At 39.0% G+C, this 17,996-nt stretch overlaps 2 protein-coding genes across 13 annotated transcripts in view; one reads left to right on the plus strand and one right to left on the minus strand.

Moving 5' to 3' along the window:
* LOC121588173 overlaps positions 1-17,996 on the minus strand; it is a 31,937-nt gene continuing 13,941 nt past the window's right edge. For 8 of the 12 annotated variants that reach the window (XM_041905836.1, XM_041905839.1, XM_041905842.1 and 5 more), the window contains 4 exons: positions 3,895-4,404; positions 3,702-3,792; positions 3,489-3,607; positions 358-2,357 (listed from right to left, as the gene is read on the minus strand). In XM_041905836.1, the coding sequence (XP_041761770.1) occupies positions 2,206-2,357; positions 3,489-3,607; positions 3,702-3,792; positions 3,895-4,030 (498 nt within the window). In that variant the 5' untranslated portion in view covers positions 4,031-4,404 and the 3' untranslated portion in view covers positions 358-2,205. Of the gene's footprint in view, positions 2,358-3,488; positions 3,608-3,701; positions 3,793-3,894; positions 4,405-4,621; positions 5,300-17,756; positions 17,922-17,996 lie in introns of those variants that run through there. The other 4 variants (XM_041905834.1, XM_041905843.1, XM_041905840.1 and 1 more) reach the window with 4 other exon arrangements.
* Positions 10,931-12,537, plus strand: LOC121600433 (uncharacterized protein K02A2.6-like). The gene is made up of 2 exons (XM_041929017.1): positions 10,931-11,496; positions 11,658-12,537. The coding sequence occupies exons 1-2, from the start codon at positions 10,931-10,933 to the stop codon at positions 12,535-12,537; spliced, it is 1,446 nt and encodes a 481-aa protein (XP_041784951.1).

Below are 17,996 nucleotides of genomic sequence, written 5' to 3' on the forward strand. Positions count from 1 at the left end.
AAAAGCGTAACCATGGTAGATCATCTTGAACCTGCGTTCCGCGTTCCGTTCTTTTTCACCAGATCGGCAGGTTCGTTCCGTTCCTCGATTTTCGGAACTATTCTCATCACTAATACTTTCATTAACGTATGCGCAACGAAGCAGCGCAGCACCCAACACATCAATCCATTGATTGTTACAAGTGTCATGCAGATGATTTACATATTTTTTAATGTTTTAAATATTAAAAGGAAACCAGATACATCACTTGAAAGATTCAATAAACCACTTACCGTTATTTCCGTTTATACGAGCTATCTAAAACAAACCAAACTTACCACAATCCGTTTATGCCAGCTATCCAAAACAAACTGCCGGTATAGCTAAAAAATGCACAAGATATGTTTATATTGTATGATGCATGTTCTATTTCCTATTTATTTCTATTGCCGTTTTCCATTAGGTTCACTTGATGTCGAGATTTATTTTATAAAATTTGTTTGTTTGGCGTAGTTGAACGCTTTTATTGCTTGTAATTTATTCACTCTTAGTCAGAATGCGATATGACCTATAACAAGTTTTTGCGTCTATAGTATAACATATATTTCGTTTAATAAGAATTATAGGCATTCTAGAATTAAACCCATACCAGTGAATCTTGTGAGATTGATATTTGACTACAGGTAAAAACGACTCTGCTGGTGGTCCGATTGTCAATAATCATTGACGGTAATTATATGGATTGAAATGTGGTAAAATACTACTTAATAATATAAATGTCGACTAATGCATTTTAAAGGTCTATGCTCTTTTTATTAGATTCTAGGCAAAATACACCGATGGTGTCATTAAGATTCATTTGCTGTAGAATTGATTCAAAATGTACAATTTGCATAAAGTTGTGCATAATAAGACAACACCATCTGTAAGATGTAAGCTTTGGCAATGTAGAAAATTATTTACATTGTTCTGTTTACAAGTTTAGCAAGAGTTGTTGGCAGAGAGGTTCCAAGTGCAATTCTTAGAGTAACTGGTCGTTTTGTAATGTTCAATGAAGCGGAGTAGTCTTTGTAGCAATTTCTGCAGTCTACTTTGTGTTGCTATCACGAACTAGTTTGCTGATTTAAGTTTATTTCATGATTCGTGTATGGTTTCAGGATGTCAAATAGTTTTTTTTTTTTACTTTCTTCGTTGAAAGCTAGACCACGAACTAAATATTCGATTAAGGTAAATTTTACCCCTTGGCTGATTCAATACTGGATCGGAGCTAGGAACTGGAGTGCTTAAAAACATTACTTGTTGCTATTCTTGTTAAATGTTTGGAAAATCAATTTGAAAGAGTAATTCCAACAATTGTTCTTCATTTTTTTTCAATGAACGTTTAAACTGAACTAGCCAAACCAATGTGATAAATAATTAAATTACATATTTTGAGGCGCTTAGTAAGGCAACCAAGGGGTAATGTTTTCTTTTACCCTAAATTATGTGATACTATTATTTACGGCACGTGACATGCGTTAGAATTCGTGTTATAAATGTTTAAAGCTTAGTTGCATTCACAATGTGTTGTTGTAAAGTCCATCTGCTTCTACTAATTTAATACCCCTGAATTTTCTTGAATGAACATTGTCATCAAGCCTTCGTCTTAATTGTTTCGTGGTTTTAGCAAATCGTCATATATGAAATATCTTTCTTTTCCTTTTTACCCAATAATTGGAAGGCGTAGAAAATTATTATGAAATGGTTATTTGTATGCTATTCCTTCTATCATTACGAAGATTTGATTTTCTTGTGTTAGCTAACATGAAATATATAGCATGTTGCAATTGGTGCACAAGGCGTATAAATTTCTTACATATAACTTTTTGAAGAAGGAAAAAAGGTTCGAGTAAAATTGATATGGACACTCTTCGGAAACAGAAATATAATTTTGTCAAGTATAGGCAAGATTGTGAGGCTGTTTATTTGTGTTTTAAATAATTGTTTGAAAACATATTCAATCGTGTAAAATTTTGAGATTTTTTTTAATGAATATACCATCGATATGGTTATCTGTTGGGACGTTGGGATTACCGTTTCGATTTACTTTTGTAATACAACATAGTCGACTCTTACTCATGAAAACATGTCTTGAGGGTGCCAAAATATATAAGAACAGGTGGGTTGAGATACTATTTGAAAATAATGATAATAGAAAAACACCTCACATTATGCTATTCACACTGTTCATGGTGTTTTATTTTTATGCGCTCGTCTTTTTTTGAATCCTCCCATTTGCTTCAACAGTTGCGAATTTTCGTCATCATTTTCGGAAGCAATTCGATGCTCCCAGAGTCGCAATTTACGTGGAATATATAATAGACCTATAAGTGTTATCGCTACAAGAAAATAAAAACAATGTTTAAATTTATTAAGCAGTAGGTTACAAGGTTGACATAATATTCAGTTAACATGAGATACAAAATGATATCAAAATGATATAAAAGAAATATCAATCATTAAAAGCAACCAAACTGTTTGGATTTTGGGATGTTATTATTCAGAATGAAGGTTTGTATTCTTACGCATTCGAAAAATATTTATGAAATCCTATAGTATTACTACGGTGCCTACCATAACTAGTTGTTTTGGCGATTCGCCGGAAATTTAGAAGAATATTTTTCATATATTTTTTTTTTCAAATTTTTAAAACAATGTATGATACCCAATGTAGTGATCATCATTAAATTATTGTGCACAGTGATCAATAAACATTAAGCCGGTCCCGTGGTACAGTCGTCAACTCGTACGACTCGCAGACGGATCTTGACCGACAATGGTTATTGTGGCAATTAAGAAGAAGAAGGAGAAGTTAAAAATAGATAACTTCTCAACACAGTCTGTTCCCGAGTTACGCGGTTCTCGTCTTACGCGGATTCGGAGATACACGGTTTTCTAAATTTGACAGATCAAATGTCCAATCAGTACAATTTGCCTCAAGAAATGTACAACGCAGTATGAATTGTTTTAATAAAAAGAACCGAGTAACCAATTGTATTTTGGTGGAAAACCGCGAAATTCAACTTACGCGGATATTCGAGTTACGCGGATTCCTCGTGAACACACAAACCGCGTAACTCGGGAACAGACTGTACACTTGTATAAAGATTATTATTATTAACAATACATCGTGTCTCGCATGAAGAAATACATAGGTTTGAATGCTCAAAAATTAATGAACCCCGGTCGATTTCTCCTCTAGCGAAGCATCTAGATTTGGAAAACCATGATGATGCTACCATTTTCTTCAAACATTATCATTTCAAAAATTTTAACGAACGATAATACGGCCAAAGCTATTCCTTCTGAATAAATAAAAACATTTTACGAAATCAGTATAAAGCGTATAAAAAAACTCGAAAAAGCTTGTATTTATAAATACAACACATAAAGTACAATAAATATAATAAAAATCTAATAAAATGACAGGCATTCAATTCATTCATTCCCTTTTATCATATCATACTTACAATTCAAAACGCAAGGAAATATAACGTAGAAGTTTAACGTAGTTGAGCGGAAATACAAGGCCTCCGTTATGTATAGCATCATTGTAATTGCTAATGAGCAGCCTCCCATACTAACAACTCTAAAAGAAATAGATAAAGAATTCATATGAAGTTTTAATACTACACAAGTTTGTAGAACTTTTTTTCCAAAAAAAAAAAACCAAATGTACTTACGGTTTGTAATGTATGTACAGCGTACAATGAACCAATGCGACTGCTTTCAATACACAATATATTCCCAGTATCCTAGAAATTGTATAGTCTCCTGCGTCGTATAGATTAGAAAAATAAGGAAAAAATAAGTAAAATATTTCATCTGGGTTTATGATACACATTCAAAATTAATTAATATGTATGTATGAACTACCTTCTATAAACTGCGTTTCAGAATGATCTCCTAGAAAACTCCGTCGCTCTATGTAACACCGGAAGGCCGTACCTAAATCCATGAAGGCCACAAAGGCAATCCATCCGCGAAATGCATACAATAGCTTCCGTTCCATTATGTATGTATTTCGATTTTCGATTAGATTAAATGGAAACGTGGTTTTCGATCATTAAATGATTGAAGTTGTTTATTATGGCCGTGGTACTGTCGTTGTATAGCCCGATAGCTAGGCAGGTACTTTCTAGTTTTTCGGGTGCTTAAATTGTTGAACAAAACGATTTTACAAATTTATTTGGATGATCATTGGTTACTTCTTTTGCCTGCAGTTTTTTCCTTATTCGGTATTGATTCTACAGTGGCGATCACGTAAAGTCGGACACCTCATATTTTAACCTATTATCTGACTTTGCGGCACCCTGGACAGTTTCTTAGACCACTTGTAGGAAAACTTTTTTTACGCATTGTTGAGGACACTCTTCATTTATGTTTCTGCAAAAAAAAAGATCAATAGTATTGTTGGAAAAACAAAGTAAACCATATCATATACGACGGGTATAAAATAGCAGCTAGCCCAAAGTGAGTTGATATATCAAGTGGGCTTATCCAGTGCAATTTGACGTCTAAAAACGAAAATAGGAAGAAAACCTGGTTTGACAGTTAGATCTATAACAAACTGGATGCTTTGATGATTTTTCTATGGACTCACTCCTAACTCTATCTTAAATTTTCAAAATTTTACTCGATATTCGAGATCAATCGGTGGTCTGTTGAACAGAACCAAAGGATATATGCGCAGGCACTCTGATAAATTCCTCATTTTCAGTATAAAATCATATTTGGTTCGGTTGGTACACTGCTCCTTGCTTGCTGGCAGAAAGGATTCAATAATTGTTGCCTTTGTATTAGATTTGGCGAAGTAATTGTTCTTTTTTGGAATCTATAGCCTTCAAATCTTCGTTTCAATCCAAGAACTGGCTGCCACGGAAGTTTTTTGGCATCTTTCTTCGTGCTACGCCTGAGTAAAACCACATACAATTTCTGCGAGATTTCGTTTAAATTTCAAGGCATACTAGATTTTGTTATGGAACAAAACGTCAAATTGCGTGTCGATGTATTGGTGAGAAAGAACACCATAAGCCCACCTGATATATGCACTCACTTTGAGCTAGCCTCTGTTATGTAGTAGTTGTGAATAATAAACTGTAGAGACACATTCTAAACTCTTTAAGTATATTAAGTAAAATCGCAGAAAATTATTTTATAAAGAAAAAACGGCAGAAAATTGCCGTTTCGGAAGACGCTGGCAATAAACACCGGGACACGTTATTTTGGTAAAAGTAAGGCTCAGCCCTTTACGTTACATTGGAGAAGTGTTACATCCCTTAAAATATTCTCAAGCTACATTTTTACTATGGTTTTGTCATTCAGGCAGCGGTAATCGCTCCTGCGGGCGCGGGTGCGTTTCCTGAAAATGTATGGAATTTGACACCCGCTGCGGGTGACTGTTTGAATCCGCATGCGTCAGAATCAAACAATTTTGATTTTTTCGCAGGCACGCCCGCACGACCGCAGTTGCGATTACCGCTACATTATGCAACCGTGTCAATATTTAAAAATATTTTAATATTTGATGGCGTCTTTGAAGCGGTCTATGAGAAGATCGATGGTGGAAAATAATATCACGATAGGATTACATTGCTTAGTTATGTTTGTAACAGAAGCAAACAATTAGATTATACATAAAAATCGTTGTTGAGGTTTTTGTATTGCTTTTGTTTTATCGGATAAATTTTGAACCGTTATCCACTTGATAAGGATGTCATGGAAGTTTGAAACTAATTTAAAAAAAAAAAATGGTGTAAAAATAATTTTCAAAATTAAAAAAATATACAAACATGTGAAATGGTATATTGCACAATTAATAAATTCACTGTTTTTATTGACACGTTTTTTCCGCATCAAATTTCCGCGGATTTTTCCCCATACAATGCGGAACAATCTAATTTTTGTAGCATAGTTCATTTTGCTCGTGAGTGTCATGGTATACTAGTTTTCAAAAAGACTAGTAAAATGAACACCTTGACGGCGAAATGAGTGTTAAATGACACCAAAATAACAGCCGGATCGATCGAATTTTTTCGATCGAAAAATTGTGCTGAGGCCTAAATGACTAAATCTGCTAGCATTGGAAACGTGTCTGCCAAAACTGTTCAAGATGTATTTGATGTGATAGGTGAGAGACTTCTTTTGTTAATTCATCAATCATTAGAGCAGGGAATCTTTCCTAAATCTTGGAAGGAAGGATCATTAATTGTTCCAATTCCTAAAGTGAATGGCACTATTACAGCGGAAGAGTTTCGTCCTATTAATATGCTCCAAGTTTTAGAGAAATTTTTAGAAATAGTAGTCAAAGAACAGTTGATTCATTACCTTGATACTCATGAGCTATTGGTTCGGGAGCAATCAGGCTATAGGGAAGGTCACTCTTGTGAAACAGCGTTAAACCTGGTGCTCGCTAAGTGGAAAGGATCGTTGGAACTCAGGCATTATATAATGGCTGTCTTCCTTGATCTAAAGAGAGCGTTTGAAACGTTTTTCATACCCTTACTGCTTCTTGCATAAAAAGATTCGGAATCGGGGGAATGGAGCTAAATGATTCGAAAATTATCTAACAGGAAGAACTCAGAACCCATTGTTTGGGAACAATGTATCTTCAAGTATCGAAAACACCTTGGGTGTCCCACCTGGTAGTGTGCAGGGACCAATTTTGTTTATTTGCAGATGATACAGTATTGTTTATCGCTGATAAAATTATTTAAAAAGCTGAGTATTTATTAAATCTTGATCTACAAGCCTTGAATAGGTGGTTGAAGTATAAGAAACTAGCGTTGAATGTCAACAAAAATAAATATATGGCATTGAATCACCGACAAACCGACGTGACACTGGCGTTACAAAAGTGTCCCACACGAAAGTACTGTCATTCACCAGTGAGGCGAACACTTCTGTCAAAGTAAACTCTGTTCACTGCTGCTTCGATGTAAACAACTTTTCTAAATACAAATGGCAAAGGAAGTGTGAGGCAAGATTTTGTGAGAATTATTGGACAAAACACCCAGGAAAATCATTTTATAAGTTTCCAAATCAATGCAAAAGATGTGAGAAGTACATAAAACAATACGCATTGGAATTTGCGAAGAAAAACAAAAAGGGGGTTTAGCAGTTTCTTCTCTGTGTCAGTGTAGTAAGCGAATCATTATAGAGATGGCGCTAGTGTTTAACGTATTTTCATTTGAAATAAGGAGACAACTTTTGAAGCTCATTTTGTTCGAAGTGTCACGTCGGTTTGTCGGTGATTGAATACCCAAGGTATTAGACATCAGCTGTCAGCCATTATCAATAAGGACCCTATCGAGAGAGTACGCCAAATCAAATATCTGGATGTCATATTGGATGACAAAATGAAGTTTAATGCACATATAGAAACCGACATTGGAAAAGTAGCCAAAAAGTGTGGGGTGACCTCGGTTGGCGGGTGACCTTAATTTTTTTGGTATGATGCATCTGTATAAGTCGCTGTTATCCCCACACTTTGATTTCTGCTCATCAATTTGGTGTAACCAAGGGCAAATGTTAAGATTACAATCGGCCTCAGCACAAAAAAATTCAATAGGCGCTCACGTAAAACTGACAGTATAACTATTTCTTTCATACTCCTACATGAAGTCGATTCCTATCGAGTTCAGTATTTAGTGTAGGCAAATCATTTTTGTAATATTCAATAAATGGTTTTTTATCACCCAAAATATTGAAAAAGAACTAAAACATTTACTAACTTGCTTTTACACAACGTTTTTCAAAACCATTAACCTTGATTTACGGCATTTTTCTGATATTCGATAATTTCCGCAGCTCAATGCGTTGCGGATTTTTCCCCATACAATGCGGAACGATCGAATTTGTGTAGAATAGTTCATTTTGCTCGTGAGTGTCATGGTATACTAGTTTTCAAAAATACCTGTAAAATGAACACCTTGGCGGCGAAATGAGTGTCAAATGACACCAAAATGAAAGCCGGATCGATCGAAAAATTGTGCTGAGGCCGAATGTTTGCAAAACAGAGTTATGAGAGTTGATATTAAAGTGTGATCGTCGGACTTCATCTGTGGTTGCTGGAAATTTTACAATTAATGGGCCTGATCGGGAACGAAAGCCGATAACGGAGTGGATAATTTAGTCGATCGGTTAGAAAACTTCTAATGTTATCCAATTGCGTTTTCTCAATCAGAATCTTCGCTAACCGAGCGGTTTGGCAGTGGAGTGGAATGGTGTTTGCCGCCATAGCAACGTGGTTAAAAAGTCGAGCAGTGGGATATGCAGTTGAAAACTTCATATAAAAAAACAAAAAAACATTTCAGTCGGATAGCCATATCTACTGCTCCACCCCAGTTGATATAACAGTGGAAAACTAAATAATATGAAAAAAGATTTATAACAGTTCGCAAAAATGGATGTTTTATCGATGTTTGAGTTATTTCAGATGTTTTATCACTCGATTTAGCCAAAATATGATTTTTTAGAAAATATAAATTTACTTGTTTTTTTTTTATAAAAAATCAAAACACATAAATTTAGGTTTATAACAGGTATCTATTTTTTATAGTTCAAGCTAAGAAAAAATAAACTTACAAAAGAACTCCTTTTCTGCTAATTCTTCTCTTTTATCCAACCTTATGTTATGCCCCTATGGCATGTTAGAATCGATTCCGACACGTAAATGCAACGAGATTGAGAAGACCAGCATCACTAGGTACAAGAAATTATAAGCAACTCATATCCGTTGGAGCGGCGAGTTCTGGTCGGAATCGTTTGCGTTGTCTTGCACCTATCGAAGGTATTATGTTTGCTTGTACCTTCCGGACTATCCCCAAAAACTCGGGGTCGCTTATAGAAGGGTACAGCCCGGGAATGTTTGGATTAACACACACATCGCTAAGTTGCACGCCTCGTGACAAACGCGTCACCGAATGAATTTTTTGTTCATCCATTTAAACGAATATGTATACTTGAATAGCATCTATACTGAATCGCATAGATTACAATTTTAACGTAGTTATTTTATTTTTATCAAATCTTACGAAATCATTATCGTATGTGTGGAAGCACACTCATTCCATGTTAAACGCATGGAATCGAAAGAACCAGGTGTGGCACGGGGGGGGGGGGGGTTGATTTCGTCACTTGGCTTTGAATCAAATACATTTTTTTCTTAGGGGGATTTTCTTAGGGGGGTCGGAATCCTTCATATATGGGCAACCTGTAGTCTTTGAGTCCCTTCGTCCATGGAGCCTCTATCGTTCACGGAGGCCCGCGATGAGACTACTGTACACACCATATATGCTGGACTTTATATCCACGGAACTTCCCGTGGCCACTCAGTCCGCTTACCGGCTTCGGACACTCCTTATTGCACGGAATAAGTGTACCGCGTTGTTTCAATATATTTTTACACGAGAGCGTATAATACGGACGTTCACGGATCCAACGTTCGCTGTGGCTGGAGTTGATGGGCGCACATGGTACATGGCACAGGACAAGGATCAGCGAATGCGGCAAGTTCAGAAAGGATTCAAACCTCGTACTCCGATTCATACGATTTTGTTTCATCTAGACTTGTTCAGCCAACAACCCGTTTTATACTTTACCCGGATCGTTTGAACAGGCCTTCAGTCGGTACTGTCTAAGGCCACTTCTGGTGCGAATTCTTCACTAGATGCTCCATAAATAAGCAAAATTTACTATTCTATTAATTCCGCAAAACAATACATCTAAATGTAAATAAAAGTGTGATTGACATATAGACAAAACCAATGGCTACTCGAATCGGAAAGAGTTATCCATCGGAGGAGAAATTATCCACCGGTGGAAAATAAATTCCACCGGTGGACTCGAGCATATTAACCGATCGGGTAAATTTTATCGACTTTCGTTGGCGATCAGGCCCAATATCAGTAAACCAAATACACCTGTTCTCACTTTCCTCTGAATCTTTATCTGGTTGCTATGGATCGCAATCCATGAGAATGGATCGCAATCAACTACGTCTGAATCGTTTTCAGCTACGTTTGGATCGTTTTCAGCTACGTTTGGACCGCTCTCAGCTACCTTTGGATTTTGTGGTAGCTCGCGCAAATGTCATTGCAGCGCAACCGTTTATACAGTGACCGCTTGGCGCACCTTACGATTCACATCATAACAGACGATATGAAAAGCAACAATTTCATATTGTTCTTGTTGGGCACAGCCGAACAATACGGAGTAAACTCTCGAATCCTTGGCAACCAACATCAGTGAATTTTCGTTCGACCCGGGAAATGGAATCACTTTCGAAAAGTGGTACAGCCGGTATACGGATCTTTTCGAATCGGATGCCAAGAATTTAGAGGATTCCGCCAAGGTACGCCTGCTGTTAAGGAAGTTGGACACACCATCCCACGTCAGGTACGTCAACTTCATCTTGCCGAAGCTTCCCAAAGACGTCGATTTTGCTGGCACCGTCAAGATACTATCGCAAATGTTCGGCACACACACCTCCATTTTTAACAATCGGTACCAGTGCCTCCAGCTAGTAAAATCTGAAGCAGAGGACATCATTAGCTACGCAGGGAAGGTGAATCGTTCATGCGAAGATTTCGACTTCAAAAATATGAACATCGATCAGTTCAAGTGCTTGGTGTTTGTGAGTGGCCTTAAGGGTCATGCCTACGCCGACACGCGTCCAAGGCTTCTTTCCCGGATTGAATGTGAAACAGCAGAAGCTCCCGTGAATCTTCAGACCTTGATTAACGAATATCAACGACTCGTTAATCTCAAGGAGGACACATCGATGATTGAGCGCCAGTCAAGCTCGAAACAAGCGGTTCACGCTGTCCAGGAGAAGGGAAGTTTTCATCATCCACACACTTCAAAAACGGAAGGTAAGCTGCCTCGCACCCCTTGTTGGCAATGCGGACAAATGCATTTTGTCCGGAACTGTCCGTTTTCGGAGCACCAGTGCAAACAGTGCAACCGAATTGGCCACAAGGAAGGCTATTGCGGCTGTTATTCCAAACGGCAGACAGTTCCAGGCGGAGGGGAAAAGAAAACATCGAATCAGTCACCATCGAATCAGCCATCAAATCAGCAAACGAATCAGCCAGCAAATAGACAAAACAACCCTCGGAAAGTCAACGCTAGAGGAGTATACATCGTGAACCACATTGTGAACCACATCGCTAACCGTTCCAGTAACCGAAAGTACGTGCCTACTTTGATCAACGGCGTGGCTACCAGGCTCCAACTGGACACAGCAAGCGATATCACGGTAATATCAAAGCAAACCTGGAACAACTTGGGTAACCCTTCAATCATCAAACCGACGATCCAAGCAATCAACGTGTCGGGCAAACCACTTCATCTGATGGGTGAGTTCCAGTGCGACGTCAGCATCAACGGAAAAACTGCTCGAGGCAGATGTTTCGTCACGACGACTGCCAACCTCAACCTTCTCGGCATCGACTGGATTGACCTGTTCAAGCTATGGTCAGTTCCTCTCGACTCCGTTTGCAATCAAGTAACGACGAAGTCGATCGATCAGCAGATTAGTGAATTTCGAGCAAAGCATGCAAATGTTTTCAATGATTCACTGGGACACTGCAGGAAATTGAAGGTAAAGCTTTTTCTCAAACCAAATGCTAAACCTATTTTCTGTCCAAGCGCCCAGTTCCTTTCAACACCATTCCATTGGTCGATGCTGAACTCACACGGTTACAATCATTGGGCATCCTCGAACCTGTCGATTTCTCCGAATGGGCTGCTCCCATCTTGGCCGTGCGCAAACCTAACGGTCGAGTGCGCATATGTGCAGACTACTCGACGGGGCTAAACGAGGCGTTGGAACCAAATCACTATCCGCTTCCGACGCCGGAGGAAATTTTCGCCCAACTCAACGGCAGCACCGTTTTCAGCATCGTCGATCTTTCCGATGCGTATCTGCAGCTTGAGGTGGATGACGACTCCAAGAAACTGCTCACAATCAACACGCATCGAGGATTGTTCCGGTTCAATCGTCTGGCTCCCGGAGTGAAATCTGCGCCGGGCGTATTCCAACGTGTGGTGGATGGAATGATAGCAGACATACCTGGTGTCCGCTCTTTCATCGATGATGTCATCGTGTTTGGAAAGGACATCAGCTCACACGCAACGTCACTCAACCTACTCTTCCAGTGGCTCAAAGAGTATGGTTTCCACGTGAAGGCTGAGAAGTGTCATTCCTTTCAATCACAACTCGGCTATTTGGGGCACATTGTGGACAAACAAGGCATTCGTCCAGACCCCGAGAAAGTGAAGGCTATCGCTGCACTCCCATCGCCAACCAACGTTTCCGAGCTTCGATCGTACCTGGGTGCGGTCAACTTCTACGGTAGGTTCGTGCGCAACATTCACGAATTGCGGCATCCAATGGACCAGCTGTTGAAGAAGGACGTGAAATGGCAGTGGACACCGGCATGCCAACAGGCTTTCGACCAGTTCAAAAGGACGCTTCAATCAAACCTGCTGCTAATGCTGCCATTACGACCCTAAGCTTCCAATCATCGTGGCTGCGGATGCATCAAGCACAGGCATCGGGGCAGTCATCTTTCACCAGTTCCCTGATGGCAGCATGAAGGCAGTACAACACGCTTCGAGGACGCTCGCACCCGCGGAGCGTAATTATGGACAACCAGAGAAGGAAGCGCTTGCGTTGGTCTATGCAGTGACCAAATTCCACAAGTATTTGTTGGAACGCCATTTCACACTGCTGACTGACCACAAGCCACTACTTTCCATCTTCGGTTCTAAGAAGGGGATTCTCCTACACACTGCGAACCGACTACAACGATGGGCTCTCACGATACTGAATTACGACTTCGAGATTCAGCATGTATCCACCAACGAATTCGGATGTGCAGATCTGTTGTCCCGACTGATCGACCAGACCATCCAACCCGAAGAAGAATACGTTATCGCTGCGCTGAGCCTTGAGGAAGATTTGGTAAGCATTCTTGCTGACACAACAGAAAAGGTTCCTGTTTCATTTGCAGCATTGCAAAAGGCTACAACAACCGACGCCACACTCCAATCTGTTGCTCAACACATACGCGACGGATGGCCCAGCTGCTCCAAGAACCTTTCCGCTGCAGTTCAACCGTATTTTCTACGACGGGAATCGCTCAGCATGTTTGACGGATGTGTCATGTTCGGCAACAGAGTCATCGTTCCGTCCCAGTTTCGACGAAGGATCCTGTAACAGTTTCATCGAGGTCATCCGGGAATTGTTCGGATGAAGGCAATTGCACGACGCTTTGTGTACTGGCCTGGCATCGATAACGAAATTGAGGACTTCGTAAAACGCTGCAATCCGTGTTCGACGGCTGGCAAGACTCCCATCAAGACCACGTTGGAATCTTGGCCAGTACCTACCAAACCATGGTCGAGGATCCATATCGACTACGCAGGTCCGGTAGATGGAGTTTACTTCCTGATCATAGCGGATCCCTACTCCAAGTGGCCTGAGGTACACATGACCAAAACAACAACAGCGAAAGCCACGATCAAAATGCTGAAGCAATCATTCGCAACATTCGGAGTTCCGGAAGTAATCGTTTCGGACAACGGCACCCAGTTTTCAAGCCACGAATTCCTGACGTTCTGCACTAGTGAAGGTATTCGACACATTCGAATTGCTCCATACCATCCACAATCTAACGGTCTTGCTGAAAGATTTGTGGACACGTTGAAAAGAAGCCTTCGAAAAATTCGTTCGGGGGGAGAGACGCTCGAAGAAGCTCTAGTCACTTTCTTACAAGTGTACCGCTCCACTCCTTCCAGTGATCTGGGTGGAAAATCCCCGGCTGAATTGATGTTCAACAGACCTCTTCGTACTGTTTCCGCATTGCTACGGCCAACCACAAGTGAAGATGGTCACACAGTGCGAAGAGATAGAACATTGCAGAACGATGCGTTCAACCGCAAGCACGGGGCTGTCAAGAGAAGTTTTCAGCACGGCGAATCGGTTTACGTAAAGGTTCATCAAGCAAATTTTTGGCAATGGAAACCTGGCACCATAATTGAAAAAATCGGTTCTGTCAACTACAACATTTTTCTTGAGGATCAACAACGACTGATAAGATCGCATGCCAACCAGCTCAAGTCGCGCTTTACAGAAACCAGTCAACATACAGATCAGTCTACTCCACTATCTATCTTTTTCGACGATTTCGGCCTACAATTTCCTGTTGAAGTACCTTCAACCGAAATTTATGCAGATGTTTATTCACAGGATGAAGAAGCAGTAGCCATCAGCCAGAGCAACTCCTTCTTAACAGAAGATATTTCAAAAGATGAACACGAAAACAGCGACGGTTCAATGGTCGAACCAGTAGACGACGAACAAACTCCTGTACCAGTAGAACTAAGCAAACAGGTAACATCCACAATGGACAGACCGCGACGAACAATCCAACTTCCTGCTCGCTTCAAGCCCTATTGGATGTTCAAACCTTAAGGGGGGAAATGTTGGATCCCAGTTACCACAGGGATAATGGAACACATAGCAACACATAGAAAAACATAGCAACCATGCGGTATAAAAGGAGCCGATAGCTCATCACCGATTTACTCTTAAGTTGAATTCCAAATACAAACCTTAAACTAGAACCTGTGTGCAATAGTCCGAGTAGTTCGGACATATCAGTTCTATGTTTGAATCCAATTGAGAACTTGTGTTGAAAACCCGATTGTGTTTAACCCCATGTTCCATAACAAAATCTAGTATGCCTTGAAGGTTGAATAGTATCTCGCAGAAATGGTATGTGGTTTGACTCAGGTGTATCACGAATAATGATGCCAAAAAACTTAGGGGAAGTTCAGGGTTGGTTCAACACTGTAGGTAAGGTCGACACCTCGCCGTTTTAGCATTTATAAAACTTTTTGAAAACAAAATGGGACACCTTGTTTATATTAACTGTTTCGAATATTTGAATCACATTTTCAAATATTTGGGAGACGGCTTACAACAAGAAGAGACGGAAGTACAAGGCGTGAAGGCAAGACCAGGCATCAGTGCAAACTTCAAAAGTCGTTTATGGTCTCAAACAACCCCCACGCTGCTGGAATGACCGCTTCAACTCATCATTGTTGAAGTTTGGATTCCGTAGATCAAAACGGGACTGCCTATACGTTTCAACTGAGACCTGTCTGCAATTTATTTGTTGCTTTACATCAACGATCTTCTGATTGTTGGAAGAAATATTCAAACGATCGAGAAGTTGAAGCGCCAGTTCACAGATGAATTTGAAATGACCAACTGTGGACAATCGAAGTTCTTCTTGGGAATGCGAGTGGAGTACAGCCGCAATCGTGGCGAACGGAAGCTTTCACAGGATGCAGCTGCTAACAACATTTGGATGAAATGGAATTTCGGAATGTTATCCAGTGAACACCCTGATGGAGCAAGGACTTTAGCTGAGTCGAGAAGGAAATTATACTTTGCAGTCATATCAAGAGTCGCTAGGCAGTTTGATGTATCCAATGCTATGTGTGCGACCTGAGTCGCAGCCCACGAAGTCTTTTGGTTTGGACCGCGACCGCTTTAGAATCAATTTATTTGTAGAAGCATTTCTGCTTCTATAGTACATGTCAGTCAATTCCGGACTCCTGAAATATTAAGAGATATTCAACTCCGCAGGTTTCTCTATGAATTGTCAGACCATGCATCGTCATAAAACCTTGTCGGTTTTTATCTACCATCTCTCTATTCTCTCTATGCATGTATGCATAAAAAAATAAGAATTGCACAAAAACGGGTGTAGTCATAGAAAGAAAATAAAACATAGTTATTTTAATGAAACCGAGCTATGAATTCTGCACTATTTTAGTAAAATGGTAGAAATATCAATGTAAATTATGTTATACCCTTTCCGATGATTAAATTTACAAGATTTCCCACGATTGATTGGTCAACAACCATGATTTTTTGGTGCGTTCCCACGATTTTTTGATCGTATCCCATAGATTTTTGGTTCGTTCCCATAATTTATTGGTATCGTCCGATTGGATATTAATATAAATGAACCAACAAATTATGGAAAACGGCCAAAAAATCGTGGGAACGCACCAAAAAAAAGATGGGAACCAACCAAAAATTGATGGGAACCAACCAATAAATCGTGGGGAAGCCTGTATTAGCAAAAAATATTTGATGAACAATTCGTAACAGAAACAACTCACGATGTAGTTTCAACCTCATTCGAAATTGTGAATGTCTTACTCATATGTATGTATCTTAGGAACATTATTATTTTTTAGTTAAGCCATAAATTAAGGCACTTGGCGACCAATTAAGCAATTTATATAAGAAAAAGTCTTGTGCAAAGTAACAAAATCACTCAGCCAACAGGAATTAAAAAACGCAATTCTCACACTTTTTTGAAAATGTGAAAATGAAAATCTGAACTGGACTTAACGACCTGTTGTAATCGATGGACTTTAGACAGCATCACAAGTAGGAATTCGCTACTTTAATTCTAGCTCAAATATATTGACAATCAAAATGACACCAATATCAACTTTACTTTACAAAATTTACTGCTCTGTATTGGAACTAACGCATTAGTCATGGCCAGTTTTTGCACATTATTTGTGCGTATTGAACCTTGTTAGTTGCTATAAAACTTTGCAAATATTGGAAATATCAGAGGCCTATAACGAATTAAAAACAATCTACTACAGCTATTTTTTACTTTTTTTGTGTCAAAAATTTTACTTTTACATTACGTCAGGTTACGTAACTATCATCTCAAAATGAAATGAAAAGATCTACCAACGATCTGATCTTTGTATCAAATAATATAATGTAAAAACTAGGTTGCTTCCCGTGCTACTATTTTCAGTGGCTTGGTCCGCATGACCCCGCGGTTTGACATCGCTGTCTTAAAGGAACCGCTACAATGGGATTTTACTATAAAAAAAAATCTAGCGAGCCCCAAGAAACATTTCGTATGCCTTTTACACTTTTACATGTCTGAAGAATTGTTGTACTATGAGTGTACTAAGCCACACAGTTTTAACATGTCTTTTGAAGATACTTACGTTTCAATGCCTGTCATGTTCAATCGACAAAAATCACGACATGAGACCAAACGATGAACTGATAGTACTTGGCGATTTTAACCAAAATCGAATGGAGTGAAATAGTAGTGGGTCTGCCCAAAGCGCTATCGGTGAATATCATATAATTGATATCATTGATATATACCAGTTAAAGCAAATCAACAATGTGAGAAATCAAACTGGACGAATATTAGAGCTTGTATTAGCTAATGACAATTTAGAAAATCGTATAACAGCTAATAGTCTTTAAAGTTTTAAATCGTTTTAAACGTTCTGAAGACGCTAATTAGACTGTCTGTTAAAACTAAAATTGGAGCCACATAGCTGGAACATGTCTATTCAAGATGCTTAACAGTCTTTAAAGCTGTTAAACCTTTAAAACGTTCTGAAGACACATATAAGACTGGCTTATAAGACTTATAAGATGGTTGGCTTTAATCAACCTGTAAACGTATTCTTAAGCACATATTAAGACTTGTTATTTGAGACTAAGACATCAAGATTAAATGATCTTATTAAATATAAGATCATCATTCTTCAAGGTAGCGTGTTAAATCCACTCCTATTTGTGTTATTTTTAAATGACTGTATGAGTATTCTTCCATCTGATAGTTATCTTATCTACGCAGATGATATTAAGATTTTCTTACCTATCTCCAATCTTAATGATGTTTCCACTCTTCAAGATCATCTTAATAAATTCTCATCATGGTGTACCGCAAGAGGGCTAGAACTCTGTATTGATAAATGCAGTGTTATCACTTTTGGTCACCCTTGTAACAGGATTGTAACGGCCTACACACTCGGCGATATTCCTATTCAACAAGTACATGTAGTGAAAGATCTTTGCGTATGGATGGATGAATCATCCTATAATAAATTTTACAAAA

Source organism: Anopheles merus, chromosome 2R (genome assembly GCF_017562075.2).
Source record: "Anopheles merus strain MAF chromosome 2R, AmerM5.1, whole genome shotgun sequence".
Lineage (NCBI taxonomy): Eukaryota > Metazoa > Arthropoda > Insecta > Diptera > Culicidae > Anopheles > Anopheles merus.